Raw genomic sequence first — 13340 nt, 5'->3', positions numbered from 1 at the left:
TCAAGTTATAACTTCTGGTTGAGCCTCAAGTTTCCTCATCGGAGATAAATTTGCCTCTAGAGTGCTTTGAGGTGATGAAGTGCTACTTAACTGCTAAGTATTGCTGTTACCCTGAAACTGAAAAACATTCAGTGGGCAAGAGGGTTCTCTTCCTTTTAGTTTACCTGCAAATGTCCTTTCAAGATTCCTTAGTTCATCTGCTCCTGCTTCAGCCCCAGCTGAAGTCATAGTTCTCTGTACATGACATCACAAATGGCTGCTGTGGGAATTGATCTGTGCAATGCAGCTCTCAGGTAGGAGGAGATCCAAGGCCCAGAGGTAGATGGGAAAACAAGAGAGCATGAAGCTAAATTCTAGGTCTGCACAGGGGAGCAAGGCATGGAAGGAAGAGAGAGGGAGCAGGAGTGAGGCCTGCAGAGGAGTCGAGCAGCCACTCATTGTTTTCCTCTTTTGAATATTTTTTAGCCTTTGTCATTCTTTCAGCCTTTGCAGCATTTTGTTTTTGTTCAAATGAAACCCCACCATCTGCAGTTCTGGAACTGGGCTGGTAATAGGCCTGAAGGAGAACTTTAGAATGTCTCTCAAAATTATGACCTAGGCATCATTGTCTAATTGCAAATCTCAGAAGGTAAACGTCTGTGGGGAAGGTCTGGACTGTGCTCTATTGCCATCAGCTTTATAGAAAATCTGGGTAAGTATGACTGTACTATAGTCACTATAACAACAAGTAAATACACAAACCCCGCACAGAGCTAGAGCTCTGCGGACTTCCTTACATGGGAAACTAACTGACACTAAACTGGGAGGAGTGGTTGATATGCTGGAGGGTAGGGATAGGATACAGAGGGACCTAGACAAATTAGAGGATTGGGCCAAAAGAAATATGATGAGGTTCAACAAGGACAAGTGCGGAGTCCTGCACTTAGGATGGAATAATCCCATGCACTGCTACAGACTAGGGACCGAATGGCTGGGCAGCAGTTCTGCAGAAAAGGACCTAGGGGTTACGGTGGACGAAAAGCTGAATATGAGTCAACAGTGTGCCCTTGTTGCCAAGAAGGCTAATGGCATTTTGGGTTGTATAAGTAGGGGCATTTCCAGCAGATCGAGGGATGTGATCATTCCCCTCTACTCAGCACTGGTGAGGCCTCATCTGGAGTACTGTGTCCAGTTTTGGGCCCCACACTACAAGAAGGATGTGGATAAATTGGAGAGAGTCCAGCAGAGGGCAACAAAAATGATTAGGGGGCTGGAGCACATGACTTATGAGGAGAGGCTGAGGGAACTGGGATTGTTTAGTCTGCAGAAGAGAAGAACGAGGGGGGATTTGATAGCTGCTTTCAACTACCTGAAAGGGGGTTCCAAAGAGGATGGATCTAGACTGTTCTCAGTGGTAGAAGATGACAGAACAAGGAGTAATGGTCTCAAGTTGCAGATGGGGAGGTTTAGGTTGGACATTAGGAAAAACTTTTTCACTAGTAGGGTGGTGAAGCACTGGAATGGGTTACCTAGGGAGGTGGTGGAATCTCCTTCCTTAGAGGTTTTTAAGGTCAGGCTTGACAAAGCCCTGGCTGGGATGATTTAGTTGGGTTTGGTCCTGCTTTGAGCAGGGGGTTGGACTAGATGACCTCCTGAGGTCCCCTTCCAACCCTGAGATTCTATGATTCTATGAAACGGGCTATGTCTGAGAAGGTAGTCCCCTCAAAGCCCTTTGGGATGTCCAAGAAGGTGAGAACTTTGTGCCCAAACAGTTTGCCTGGAGAAAATGTTCCATGAAAAGAAACAGTGACTTCTCCAAGTGTCTGGAAGGGTGTTTGTGGCAAGACAGTCTCTTTACAGTCAGCAAATATTACTTTTGTTCCTGAAGTTCTTCCTTTATGGAAGAGACCTATTGATCTGAGAGAATGGTCTTTCCATAGCCGGGGACCTAATTCTGTATTGAATTCCACATTGACAGAAAAGATCTCACTTTCTTTTTCATTCCAGAAGCTTAAGTACAATTTCTGTAAAAACCTATGGGTATCATCCCTAGTCCATGATAGATCATATTTCCTGAAGGGTTCATTTCAAACTAGGAACTGAATAGGTGCCTAGAGCAGGATTGGCTTTCCTTTCTTTCCAGAGTGGCAGTGCACAATACCCGCAGAGAACATAGAGTGCAAGGTAAGATGCTGTGCAGGACACATCTCTGCAGAGTGGGTGTGGGAGCCCCGTGCTTGCATGCCCCGTTGCAATGAATCTTCTGTAATTTGTGCTGTTTACAGCAATGCTGGTGACTTTTAAAGATTTCTCATTTCTTATGGTAGTGTCCAGGGGCTAAGAACAGCGCCCCCTTGTGCCAGGCACTGTACAAACAATAATAGAAAGTCCCTGCCCCCAAGGAGCCTACAATCTGAATAGAGAAGGTAGACCAAGGGTAGGGGAGAGGGATAGAGCATACAAGCAGAGTGAATGATGAGATGGTACCATTTTTTTAATGTGTTTTGTTATTTCAGCCCTTTCAGTGTTAGGAGAGGACTAGCTAGCTGGCAAGACAAAGGACAAGAGGGGGATGGAGGGGTAGAGACAGTGAGGAAGGAGTTACAGAGGGGAAGGAAGGGAGGGGCAGGAAAGGATGGAGCAAACAGCCAGTCAGCACATGGAAGAGAGTGGTGAGAGTGCAAATTGCAGAAAGCTGTATGATGACAGCATCTGGTCATTTGGTCCCTCAAGAAGGTACATACCATCACACTAAGTAAACTGAAGTTATGGATACTCCCTCTAGTGTCAGGTGCCCTCTTGGATAGATGTGAACTGACTCTCCTCCCCCCTCCCTTGGAGGAAAACAGGTATCTCTGGATTGTGCTGTTTAGTGAGATTGTCCCCATGGAGACTCTTTGTAAATTTCTGGCAGTACAGCATGCTAGTTACTGGGACAGTGGGTGAGGTGGAGAGTACTTTAAGCCTTGTACTACTCTCTATTTATAGCAGTGGGAAGTGTTCTGTTTCTCTCCTATTGGGAGCCAGGACTGGATTAGCAGGGCGCTGCAAGGCAGGACTGAGGGGCATTGGCAGAGCTGTGCGGGGAGCCCAGCACTGGAATAGCAGGGGGATTCAGGGCAGGACTGAGGGGCAATGGCAGAGCTGTGTAGGGAAAGTTTACAGCGGAACACTGCAAATTGTACCTGACTTTACCCACTGTATTCAGGAGCTGCAAGCTATGACAAGAACATTGGGAGGGTAGAGATCTTTACTGAGGGCTGGTTTTATCAAATGTTTTCTCCCTGCTTTTTCCCAGCTAGGCCTTGTCTGGGATCTCTTGCAGATGACCACTTGGGCAGAGCGTGAGCTCTTGTGTAAAGAGAGGCATACCGCATGGCCAGGGTTTTCCCCAAGAGCTTATCATAAACTGGCAGTTGCAAGACCACCATGCACAGACATCAAGATCAAAGTTCGTCAGAAACTGCGCTGCCCCTGGGAAGACACTAGCCGCTGGCACATCTGGGGATACCACACCTGGCTGGATGTAGGGAGGCTGCCACCACTCTTCCCTTCAAGGCCGGACATACCTTATGACAGCAACGTGTGGCGATGGATTACTGCTCCTAGGACATACTGCATGCCCCAGCCACCCGTCCCGCCTCCCTCAGAGATGGATGGGAACACTTACCTCAAGTTCATCGCACAGGGAACTCTGTTTTTAGACAAGAAACATACGGAAAGAGCTATGGCCCAAATACAGAAAGAGCTACAGGAATGCAAGCGACTGAAGATGATGAGCGAGTGCCGAGCTCCCCCCATAAACAGACAGGGAAATATTTTGCCTCCTCAGGACTTCAACCGGTAAGGAGCACTGATTTCCTCGTGTCTCATCAGTTGCTGTGGAGCACATGGCAGGGCATGGAAACTTAACCACCAGCTCACAAAGGATTGGTGGGAGGTGGGCTTCCATCTAGCATTGCCCATTGTCTGGCATTGGATAGCTGGGCAGATTTTATAGACTCCGATTTTATAATTCCTGGGTTACGTCATCGTGATAACATTGCTGGTGTCTCCCCTCCACAGGAGCAGCTGAGGTCCAATGGACTGTGCACTGCATTATAAGAGTGCTTGTTTCCAAGTCATTTGTTTGATCTTGGGCAACAGTAATCAGTGCTCTGTCCTCAGATTTTGCCTCTGTAAAATAGGGATAATGGAGTCAGATTCTAACACTAGAAGGGACCATCAGCTATGTTAGATATTAGGGAAATCTTTCTAACTATGAGGGTAGTTAAGCCCCTCACTGCAGTTTTTAAGAACAGGTTGGATAAACATCTGTCAGCGATGGTCCAGGTTTACTTGGTCCTGCCTCATCACAGGGGGATGGGCTTGATGACCTCTCAAGGTCCTTTCCAGCCCTACATTTCTAGGATTCTGTCTGTCATCTAGTCTGACCTTCTGTATATCACAGGTCACCAACACCACCCAGCCATCCCCGCACTAAGCCACCAATCAGAATTAGACCAAAGTAGGCCACCTGTAGCAGGGTGGACCCTGCTCCGGGGTTTTAAGGGGTTAGAAACAGCTTGGCAGGGCTTGAGAGCTGCTGCTCTCAAGCTGAGCTGATTAGAGAAGTGGCTGCAGCTGGGGGCCACGCCCCAAACTGAGGAACAGAGCCTTATAAAAGGCAGGGAAGCCAGGAGCCCAGACAGTTTCTCTGTGGTGATAGAGAGAGATGGGCCTGTCTGCTTGGTAGTTGAGACAAGGTACCTAGGGTGAAGCAGGGCTGGGGACAGGCTAAGGAGCTGGGGAGCTCTGGCCTGGAAAGCCCCAGGCTGTGGCCTAGCAGAGGGCAGAAGGTACTGGGAGGTTGCAGAGGGCAACTTAAGGTTAGGCCAAGGCAGCAGGTCCAAACCCCCTTTGCCAATGATGAGTACTGGATACTGCAGTCTGCCCCAGCAAACGGGCGCTAAATAGAGACTGGGCAGTAACCACTACTGAGGCGAAGTGGGGATAGTAGGGTGGGGGGTTCCCAAGGAAGGGGAAACCCAGACAGAGTAAGAAAGGGGTTATTGCCAGGGGGCAGCACCCCAGAGAAAGGGGCACCGGGTCTAGGAAGGGACACGGGGGCCAGAAGAACAGGTGGATCACCGGCCTGCAGAGGGTGCTCCGGAGCTGGACTGGCCTAACTTCGGAGAGCAACCAGTAGGAGGCGCCGCAGGGGTGAGTCCAACCCGTTACATGTGGCAAGCCAGGCAGGAGTAAGAACCGCCCCTGATACAAGGGGCCAGGGCAGGGAACCCAGGAGAGGATGGATCCCTGTTATGCGGGGGTCTTCTATGCAGAGGCCCCAGATGCAGTCTCTGGTTGGGCCCCAGTGTCAGTGCCCCAGAGAAAGGGGACTGACCACTGGCAGGGGGTCCGGGAGGCCCATCAGGACATATGGGAGGTGCAGGAGGCCCTCCAGGAACAGTTGCGCCAGCTGTTACGGGAACAGCGGGCCCTGGTAAACGTCCTCAGGACGGAGTTCCGGAGGTGTGGTAAAGACAGACAGGAGAGGCGGGGAGCCGGGACCAGGAGGCCCGCGGCTGAGCGCCGAACGTGTTATGCCTATCGAAGAAGAGGACATTTAAAGAGGGACTGTCCCTACTGGGGTGGGAGCAGGATGCCTCACCCAGGGAAGGGGCAGCGGCAGGTCCCTCGGGCAGCCTGCCGGGTGAGGGAACCCAGGCAGCTGCCAGCGTGCTGGACTTGTGGGCAGACGGGCCATTTTTGGAGGGACTGCCCAGGCCCAGAGAACACGGTGCAGGGCAGCCTAGGAAAGGCTAGGCCCATGACGGAGCAGAGAAGGCCCAAGGCAGTGAAGAGGCAAGGAGCCTGCTGGGGCTGCCAGGAACTGGGCCATATAAGGAGGCACTGCCCCCTCAAGAAGGCTCAGGGTCAGCCAAGGGAGGTGCCGGGAGGCCCAGAAGGGGCCACGTTGGATCCTGGGGAAGTGACATCGGTGGAGGTGGCAATTGTGGGGACCCCGCAGGAGGCTGGGACCCAGACCATCACCTTGCATGTCATGGAGAGAGGGACCCAGACAGAGTGGGCCCCGCAGGAGGCGGGAGTCCAGAAGAAACAGGTCCTAGAAACCAAATGGACCCAGGTGGTTATGGGACAGGCCACCAGGGGAACCCAGACCCTGAGGGAAGAGGGCCTGGGGGACTCAGATCTACGGGTGCAGCCAGACGCCATGGAGCAGGCTTGGAGGACGGCCGTAGCAGAGCTCCAAGAAGTCCGGCGGGAAAACGAAGCCCTGGCCTGCAAACTACAGGACAGTGAGGAGAAGCAGGCACGGCTGGCAGGACACCTCCGGGCCGCACAGACCAGAAGGCCCCATGATCCCCAGGGGTGGGGGTTTTAAGGGGGGAGGTGTGTAGCAGGGTGGACCCTGCTCCAGGGTTTTAAGGGGTTAGAAACAGCTTGGCAGGGCTTGAGAGCTGCTGCTCTCAAGCTGAGCTGATTAGAGAAGTGGCTGCAGCTGGGGGCCACGCCCCAAACTGAGGAACAGAGCCTTATAAAAGGCAGGGAAGCCAGGAGCCCAGACAGTCTCTCTCTGGTGATAGAGAGAGATGGGCCTGGCTGCTTGGTAGATGAGACAAGGTACCTAGGGTGAAGCAGGGCTGGGGACAGGCTAAGGAGCTGGGGAGCTCTGGCCTGGAAAGCCCCAGGCTGTGGCCTAGCAGAGGGCAGAAGGTACTGGGAGGTTGCAGAGGGCAACTTAAGGTTAGGCCAAGGCAGCAGGTCCAAACCCCCTTTGCCAATGATGAGTACTGGATACTGCAGTCTGCCCCAGCAAACGGGCGCTAAATAGAGACTGGGCAGTAACCACTACTGAGGCGAAGTGGGGATAGTAGGGTGGGGGGTTCCCAAGGAAGGGGAAACCCAGACAGAGTAAGAAAGGGGTTATTGCCAGGGGGCAGCACCCCCAGAGAAAGGGGCACCGGGTCTAGGAAGGGACACGGGGGGCCAGAAGAACAGGTGGATCACCGACCTGCAGAGGGCGCTCCGGAGCTGGACTGGCCTAACTTCAGAGAGCAACCAGTAGGAGGCGCCGCAGGGGTGAGTCCAACCCGTTACACCACCCCTTAGGAGACAACACTTCTCTGTATCACTGGCAGAGAACAGACAGGATGGAGCAATGGTCCCTGTAATGGCCAGGAATTCGTGTAGTGAGCTGTACACAGATAACACTCCCCTTCCTTTGGAAAGCACTGAGATGTTATAGATGAAGAGCTATGGCAGGGGAAAGGAAATACAAAGGGAGCCTCCTTCTAACCACCTTTTCCACATGCAACCCTGTGCTAATAGTGACCAACAGCCCCTTCCCCTGCCTAGCACTACACTCCTCAGTACCCCCGATGCTGTCTTCAGCTCTCCAAGGACCAATGGTGGATTAATGCACGGGTCCATGTCTAGTGGCCCCGGCCAATTTGGGGGCCCCTGCAGGAGTACCAGAACCTGTAAACCTGTATAGAAGTGGGGAGGTCACCGGTGCCAGAACTGTGGCCCTGCTCCTCCTCTTTCCCTCCCCCCCCGGCACCCATCCCCTGGGCAGGCTGGAAGCTGGAGCCAGGCCATGGTAAGAGCCTGGGCTGCTGTGGGGAGCCCTGGGTGGGGGGCTCAAAGGTAGTCCCTGGCCAATGTTCTCTCTGGGGCTCCCCACAGCAGCCTGGGTTCCCTGGGTGGCTTTTACCATGTCCTAGCTCAGGATTCCAGCCTGACCAGGGCCCTGCAGGGAAAAGGAGGAGCAGGAGGCAGTGCCCCATGGCAAGGGGTGGGGGTGGGAAAATGTTCTTTGTAACCAGGGTCCCAATAAATCTTAATCTGCCTCTGCCAAGGATAGCCTGGTTCTCTCCGAAAGGCTTAACCTTAACTCTGAGGAGAAAGCTTAATCCCTACAGAGCCGAGCACCCCAGGCTTGAGTTCCCTGAGCATTCACTCGAGTAATGCTTTAATCCTTGGCATGGAATGACATTGCCAATGTGGAGCCAAAACTCCACGTCAGCAGCTGAGCTGCAAACACCATCCCTGCCCTTGGAGCCCTGACTAGCTAGGGGATGGCCTCTCCACACCGACCCCAGCACAGCCTTAGCTGGCTATAGAGCTGGCAGAAAATCACACCCCTGCTGACAAGGTCTCTTCCTACTGGAAGATGAGGATGCCATTCAGGTAGAGGCTACAGCAGAGGACATGTGCAGCAGGTACAGGAAGCAGCCTGGGTGTGTGGCCACCATGGTCTGTCTACACAGCCTGTACTGACAGACTCAAAGTAGTGGGGCTCGCGCTGGCACTCTGAAAATGGACAACACTTTGAAGTTGTGGCTCAGGCTGGCACTTGGGCTCTGAAGCCTAAGGAGGGGAGTAGGCTTCAGAGCCTGAGTCCCAACCACAGCTTCAAAGAGCTGTCTACACAGCTGGTTTTAGAGCGCTGGAGCAAGCCCTGCTAGCCCAAATCTGTTGACCTGGGCTGGAAGGCTCAGTGCTATGGGCTGCATAGTCATACCTTATGAGCTTGTGTAACCACCACATGCAGAGAGCAGGGCAACCTAGAAGAACACAGAGATGTTTATAAGAAGTGTGGCAGTTGCTGAATGTACTTAGTGGCTATTTCTAAAGCTGTACTGAAAGTTTCCATTAAGGGCAGGCAGTCTTGCAGGTACCACACATTCACCCTCTGAGAGCAGAGCCAATCGGAGTTCAGGTAGAAAGGATTATTAATATGGGAGTTGCAGACAGCCCGCCGGACTTAGCGACTGATCAGTGCAGGACCAAGATATGTGTCTGCGGTGGAGGCTGTATCCTAACACCTGTGCAGCTTTGGACAGAGGTTGAAGCTCTAGAAACTGTGTAGACTGTTGGTTATGGGACTGGAATTGCTGTTGGCTGCATGGAGCTTCTGACAATTTTGCTGAGGAGATTCTGAGGTGTTTGGCAGGGTACTGAGAGGCTGCCATTTTCCTTGGACACTGGAGAATCCAGATGACACCTACATTTTATGCTAAATCTCAGAGGGGAATGTATCTGCATGTGTACCAAAGTATAGAAGTTGATATGTTCTGTTGAAACAGGGGACTGATCTATATAACAACAAAATGGGGAAGTCTGGATAAGTAATACCAATAGCTTGACTCTCTAGTAGTTTTGTTTAAGAAATTATTCAAAAATACTGTTTGCAAACATTTGTGTACGTATTAAATGGTTGTTCACTAAGAAGCTGTATGGTACTCTCTCTCTCTCAAGCTGACCGGCAAATGTTAATACTGATATCCAGGGGCTTTGCACACCATAGCTCTGAGGTTAACTCTGTGTATGTTTTTCTTATACTTTTCTGCAAAGAATGTACTCTGATCTGTGCTTCTGCAGAGCAGTAAGCTGCGGTGTAGGAAAAAGGAGAATGTAGTAGTTATACATATTACCTCAGCACTCCTCCAGCCTATTACAATTGACTACATGCAACAATCCCCCAGAGCCCATGGGGAAGAAGGTGTCGTGATCTGTGACTACAGGACCAATGTTGCTGAGCCATGTGGACTGTTTCATTGCTGACAATGGTGTTGGAGTGATTCCTGGGTGTATTCCCGCCTCTCCAAAGGCTGAAGGAGGGATCCCAACCCCAAGGCAAGGGGTGGGAGTTTGGAAAAACCTAACTCCAGGAGAGAAGCCCCAGCACACCAACAAGCAACTTCTTCCTGCTGTGGAAGCCTGGCTCAGACACCTCCCCCCCCCCCCCCCACTTCCTGTTAAGGTTTCATGTTGAACACAATAGTTCCATCAGCTATTTCCTGTACCAATAAATACTTTAAGTAGAATGACCACTAGAGAGCACTCACAGCATAGAAATTAGGAATTAAACATATTAGCTTATCTATGCAGCTAGGGTTGTTTCAAGTACAGTAGATTTCCTAGTGCTGTGTCCAGCCTAGCTTAGAAGTCCCAAGGGATGAGGCTTCCACTACTTCCCTTGGGAGACTATTTTACAGCTGCCCTAATGCATCTGTCCACCAGGAAGTTTCCTCCGCCTCCCTGATATTCTTCCTAAACATTAGTCCCTTAGTGTCATACCATTATTCCTCATTATACTGCCATGAAGCAGCTTTAAACAATTGCAGGCTCTCAGTGGTATCCGAGTGACGGGCAAACATTACTCGAAGCCAAATTATCTAAGTACTGTAGACCCTTAATTCTCTTTGTTGTGTTCTCTCCCCTTTGCACGCACACGTTGCTGTGCCTGCTGGAGCCCCTGGAAGATGCCTATTCCTTTCAGACAAGGAGGTTCAGGCTAAGCCTGGCTGTAGGACAGGACACCACTCCTCCCTAGTATTGATCAGGGGATCATGCTAATGGCTAGTAGGTCTGTACTTCCGTGAGCAGGTTCTCCATTCCTGTGACTGGGGTCAGTCTTGGAGAATGTTCTCCAGCAGACAGGGAGACCTTTACCCAGCGTAGCATGGTAACCAAGTATATTACCCCCTTCTACAGAGAGAATTAATATTTACAGGTGGACCCTAATAATCTACCATCCCTCCAATCCTATGGGAGCTAGCTAAGTCACGGGAAAAAACAGCAATTTGTCTGGAAATTTAACACATTGTTCCTCCCTTCCTTTTCGATAGATACAGACACATGACTGCAGGAAGAGGCCTGCAATCTCTCTCTGTCCAGCTGCAGCCAGTCAGACCTGCAACTAGAGACTGCTGGGATTGGCCTTGCCCCAGCCTCCAACCCCATTACCAGGAGGCAGCACAGAGACTCACCTTGAGGAACAACAGTCCAATCTATGAAGAGTTGCTGCAGAAATACCAGGAGCTGGCTGTGTCTGGGAGATAAACAGGGTACCGTAACACTCCCAGCAAACAACCCAGAACTCTAGAGGGGCTAATTCTAAGACTCAAGAGGGCTGTTGGGGGCTATAAGCAGGGGACCCAACTATGGGGGACTGCACAAGCCGTTATGTCAGAGGACAGCAACCAGCACCCCAAATACAGAGAGTGCACTGGTGATGCAGGCAGGATCTGCCAGCGATCAGGCACCCCCAAAACAGCAAGATACCTCTGCCACTTGATATCAAATATTATCATCCAGGAACCTCCACCACAAAAACACAAATGTAACTTGGCTTTAAAATAGCTTGGGAGTCCCCAGCACTGAGGCACAACTGCAGCACTTAGGTAGTACTAAGTCATGTTGATTGCCCATATTTCCCTTTACGTCTTGGATTTTTGATGTTTACCGTTGAGCAGGCCTGCATTCTGATAGCCCTAGGGTCTCTGGCACCTGCCCAGGAAGATCTCCTTCTCTTTCCAGCTGTGAACTAGGTGGGTGCTGAGCTTACAGGTATCCCCAGCTACAACTAGGAAGTCCTGTTGCCCCTCTTCAGGGTTGTCCACATCAGAGATCAGGCCCTTGATTCTTGTATAAAATGCTGAGTAGGTGGGTTGAAGCTTTCAGTTTGATTTGTGGTGGATGGGAGCTGTAACAAGGCAGCGTGTGGTGCTTGGTTAGGATGAGTGGGAGTGGCCTGTTACTAGGAAGAAAAGTTGGTCAGTATGTGTCACTTAGTCTTTCTGTCAATGGTAGGGGGAGGTGTGTGGCTTGGTTGACATAGGGGTATGGGAGATTGGGAGGGTCAGTAATGGGGTGCAAGGCCTGGCTGGCATTGAGGGAGGGGATTCTGTCCCTGGGAGGAGAGCTCAGGGTGTATGTGTGGGGTGGGTATCAGGGCAGAGGGACAAGTCAACATGGTGTCCAATGGGACAGAGACTTTGCCTGACACAGGAAGATTGTACCTAGGCAGAGGATTCATGAGGCATATTTGCCTGAGGGGTGGAATGCAACCATGAGGCAGGATCATTCCACCTGGAGCACAGCTTTCTATATGTGGGTAGGGTTTGCGTCAATCAAACTTTCCATCTTTAGATTCAGTATTTTATTTTCCTGCCTCAGGAAGAGCTGGGCATACCAGTGGTAACTCTCCTCTTCCACCTCCTCTTGTGGACTAGGCAAATACTTCAGAGCACATCACCCACAACGAAGTCATTCGGTAACATTCCCCTGCTCTTACTGCAGAGCACTTTCCACAGAGATGCCACACGTGAGAATTCTGAGACCACCATTTAGGAGAGATTCTAGGTAGACCCAGGTTAGAGGGCTTATTCCTTCACCCTCTCACTTCCCTGGTCCTCGCATGAACAGAGAGCAGCAATATCTGAAGGAGCCAACAATTCAATGTTTATTGGGGTGAACTTCCAGTAAGCAATGATTCCAATTTCCTTCCTCAGTGTCCCCCTTTCCAGCTCTGACACACAGAGCCTTGCCTATGTCCCTGTTCCCATTCCCCCACCCTTAGCAAAACATGATTCCAATTCCCCTCTCCCCCACTTCCTGATTGACTGCAGACTATATAGTAAAACTTGAGTTCTGCTTAGCTCTGAAACCAATCATTTTACTGAAATTTAACTAACCAATCCTAACATATTGTAACATGATTATCTAACCAATTATAGCCCATCACCTTAATTGGTTTACACCAACAAAATTAATTATACAGCAGACAGAAACAATCACAGAACCAGCAGAGATTATACAGACAAACAATAGAGAAATGGGGACTACAGTGATAGAACAATAAAGAAATGAGATTTTCACACCCCAGCTATTGATAAGTGAATTCTTGCCAGACAGGATACTATCAAACTAAGTTTTCTTTAAATCTTCTAGGCTCTTCTCTTTCTCTGGAGGTGATGGATTGGATCACCCAGGGCCATCCTTACCCATACGCAAAGTATGCAGCTGTGTATGGCACCAGGAAACTTGGGGCACCAATTTCTGGGTGCCCTGCGCAGCTGCGTACTGCTCCAGCCCCTGCCCTGACTTTTCCCCAGGCCCCCTGCCCCACCTCTTCCCAGCCCCTGCTCTGCCCCAGCCCCGCTCCTACTCCACCCCTTCCCCAAGGCCTCCACCCTGCTCCGCCCCACCTCTTACCGCCCCAGACAGGCCTGAATATTTATATCCTAACACCCCATATGCTTTGACTTATCTTTAGGGAAAGGGGATCTTTTTAAGGGCCTGATTTGCAAAGGAGCTGAGCGCCCACAAATCCAAGTGAATTCAGTAGGAGCCTCTGAAAATCTAGCCCTAAGACTGGAAAAAAAGGCACAGGGAGAGCAACTTACCAGTCAAGCAACTTCTTTCTCTTGTCCTCCCTAAGTGGGATTCCTCCTGCAGCATACTGGACTGATGGGAAGGGCCTTGGCACTCATTGTGTTAGGGAAGTAAAAGTAATTCATAACAATTGCTTCCTGCATCTTGGCTGATGGAGCAAAAATAGGAGTTTT

At 50.7% G+C, this 13340-nt stretch overlaps 1 protein-coding gene across 2 annotated transcripts; it reads left to right on the top strand.

Moving 5' to 3' along the window:
• The first annotated feature begins 277 nt into the window (after window positions 1–277).
• Window positions 278–11440, top strand: TEX52 (testis expressed 52). Of its 2 annotated transcripts, none has more exons than XM_039497026.1 (3): window positions 278–691; window positions 3282–3822; window positions 10620–11440. In XM_039497026.1, the coding sequence occupies exons 2-3, from the start codon at window positions 3305–3307 to the stop codon at window positions 10831–10833; spliced, it is 732 nt and encodes a 243-aa protein (XP_039352960.1). In that variant the 5' UTR covers window positions 278–691; window positions 3282–3304; the 3' UTR covers window positions 10834–11440. The 2 variants fall into 2 exon arrangements, with proteins under 2 accessions (XP_039352960.1, XP_039352959.1); XM_039497025.1 differs by having other exon boundaries at window positions 3278–3822.
• The last annotated feature ends 1900 nt before the right edge of the window (window positions 11441–13340 follow it).

The sequence above is a fragment of the Mauremys reevesii genome, linkage group 1 (genome assembly GCF_016161935.1).
Source record: "Mauremys reevesii isolate NIE-2019 linkage group 1, ASM1616193v1, whole genome shotgun sequence".
NCBI classification, from domain to species: Eukaryota; Metazoa; Chordata; order Testudines; family Geoemydidae; genus Mauremys; species Mauremys reevesii.
Note: the sequence above shows the minus strand (reverse complement) of the source record. Positions and strands in the feature narration are given on the sequence as shown.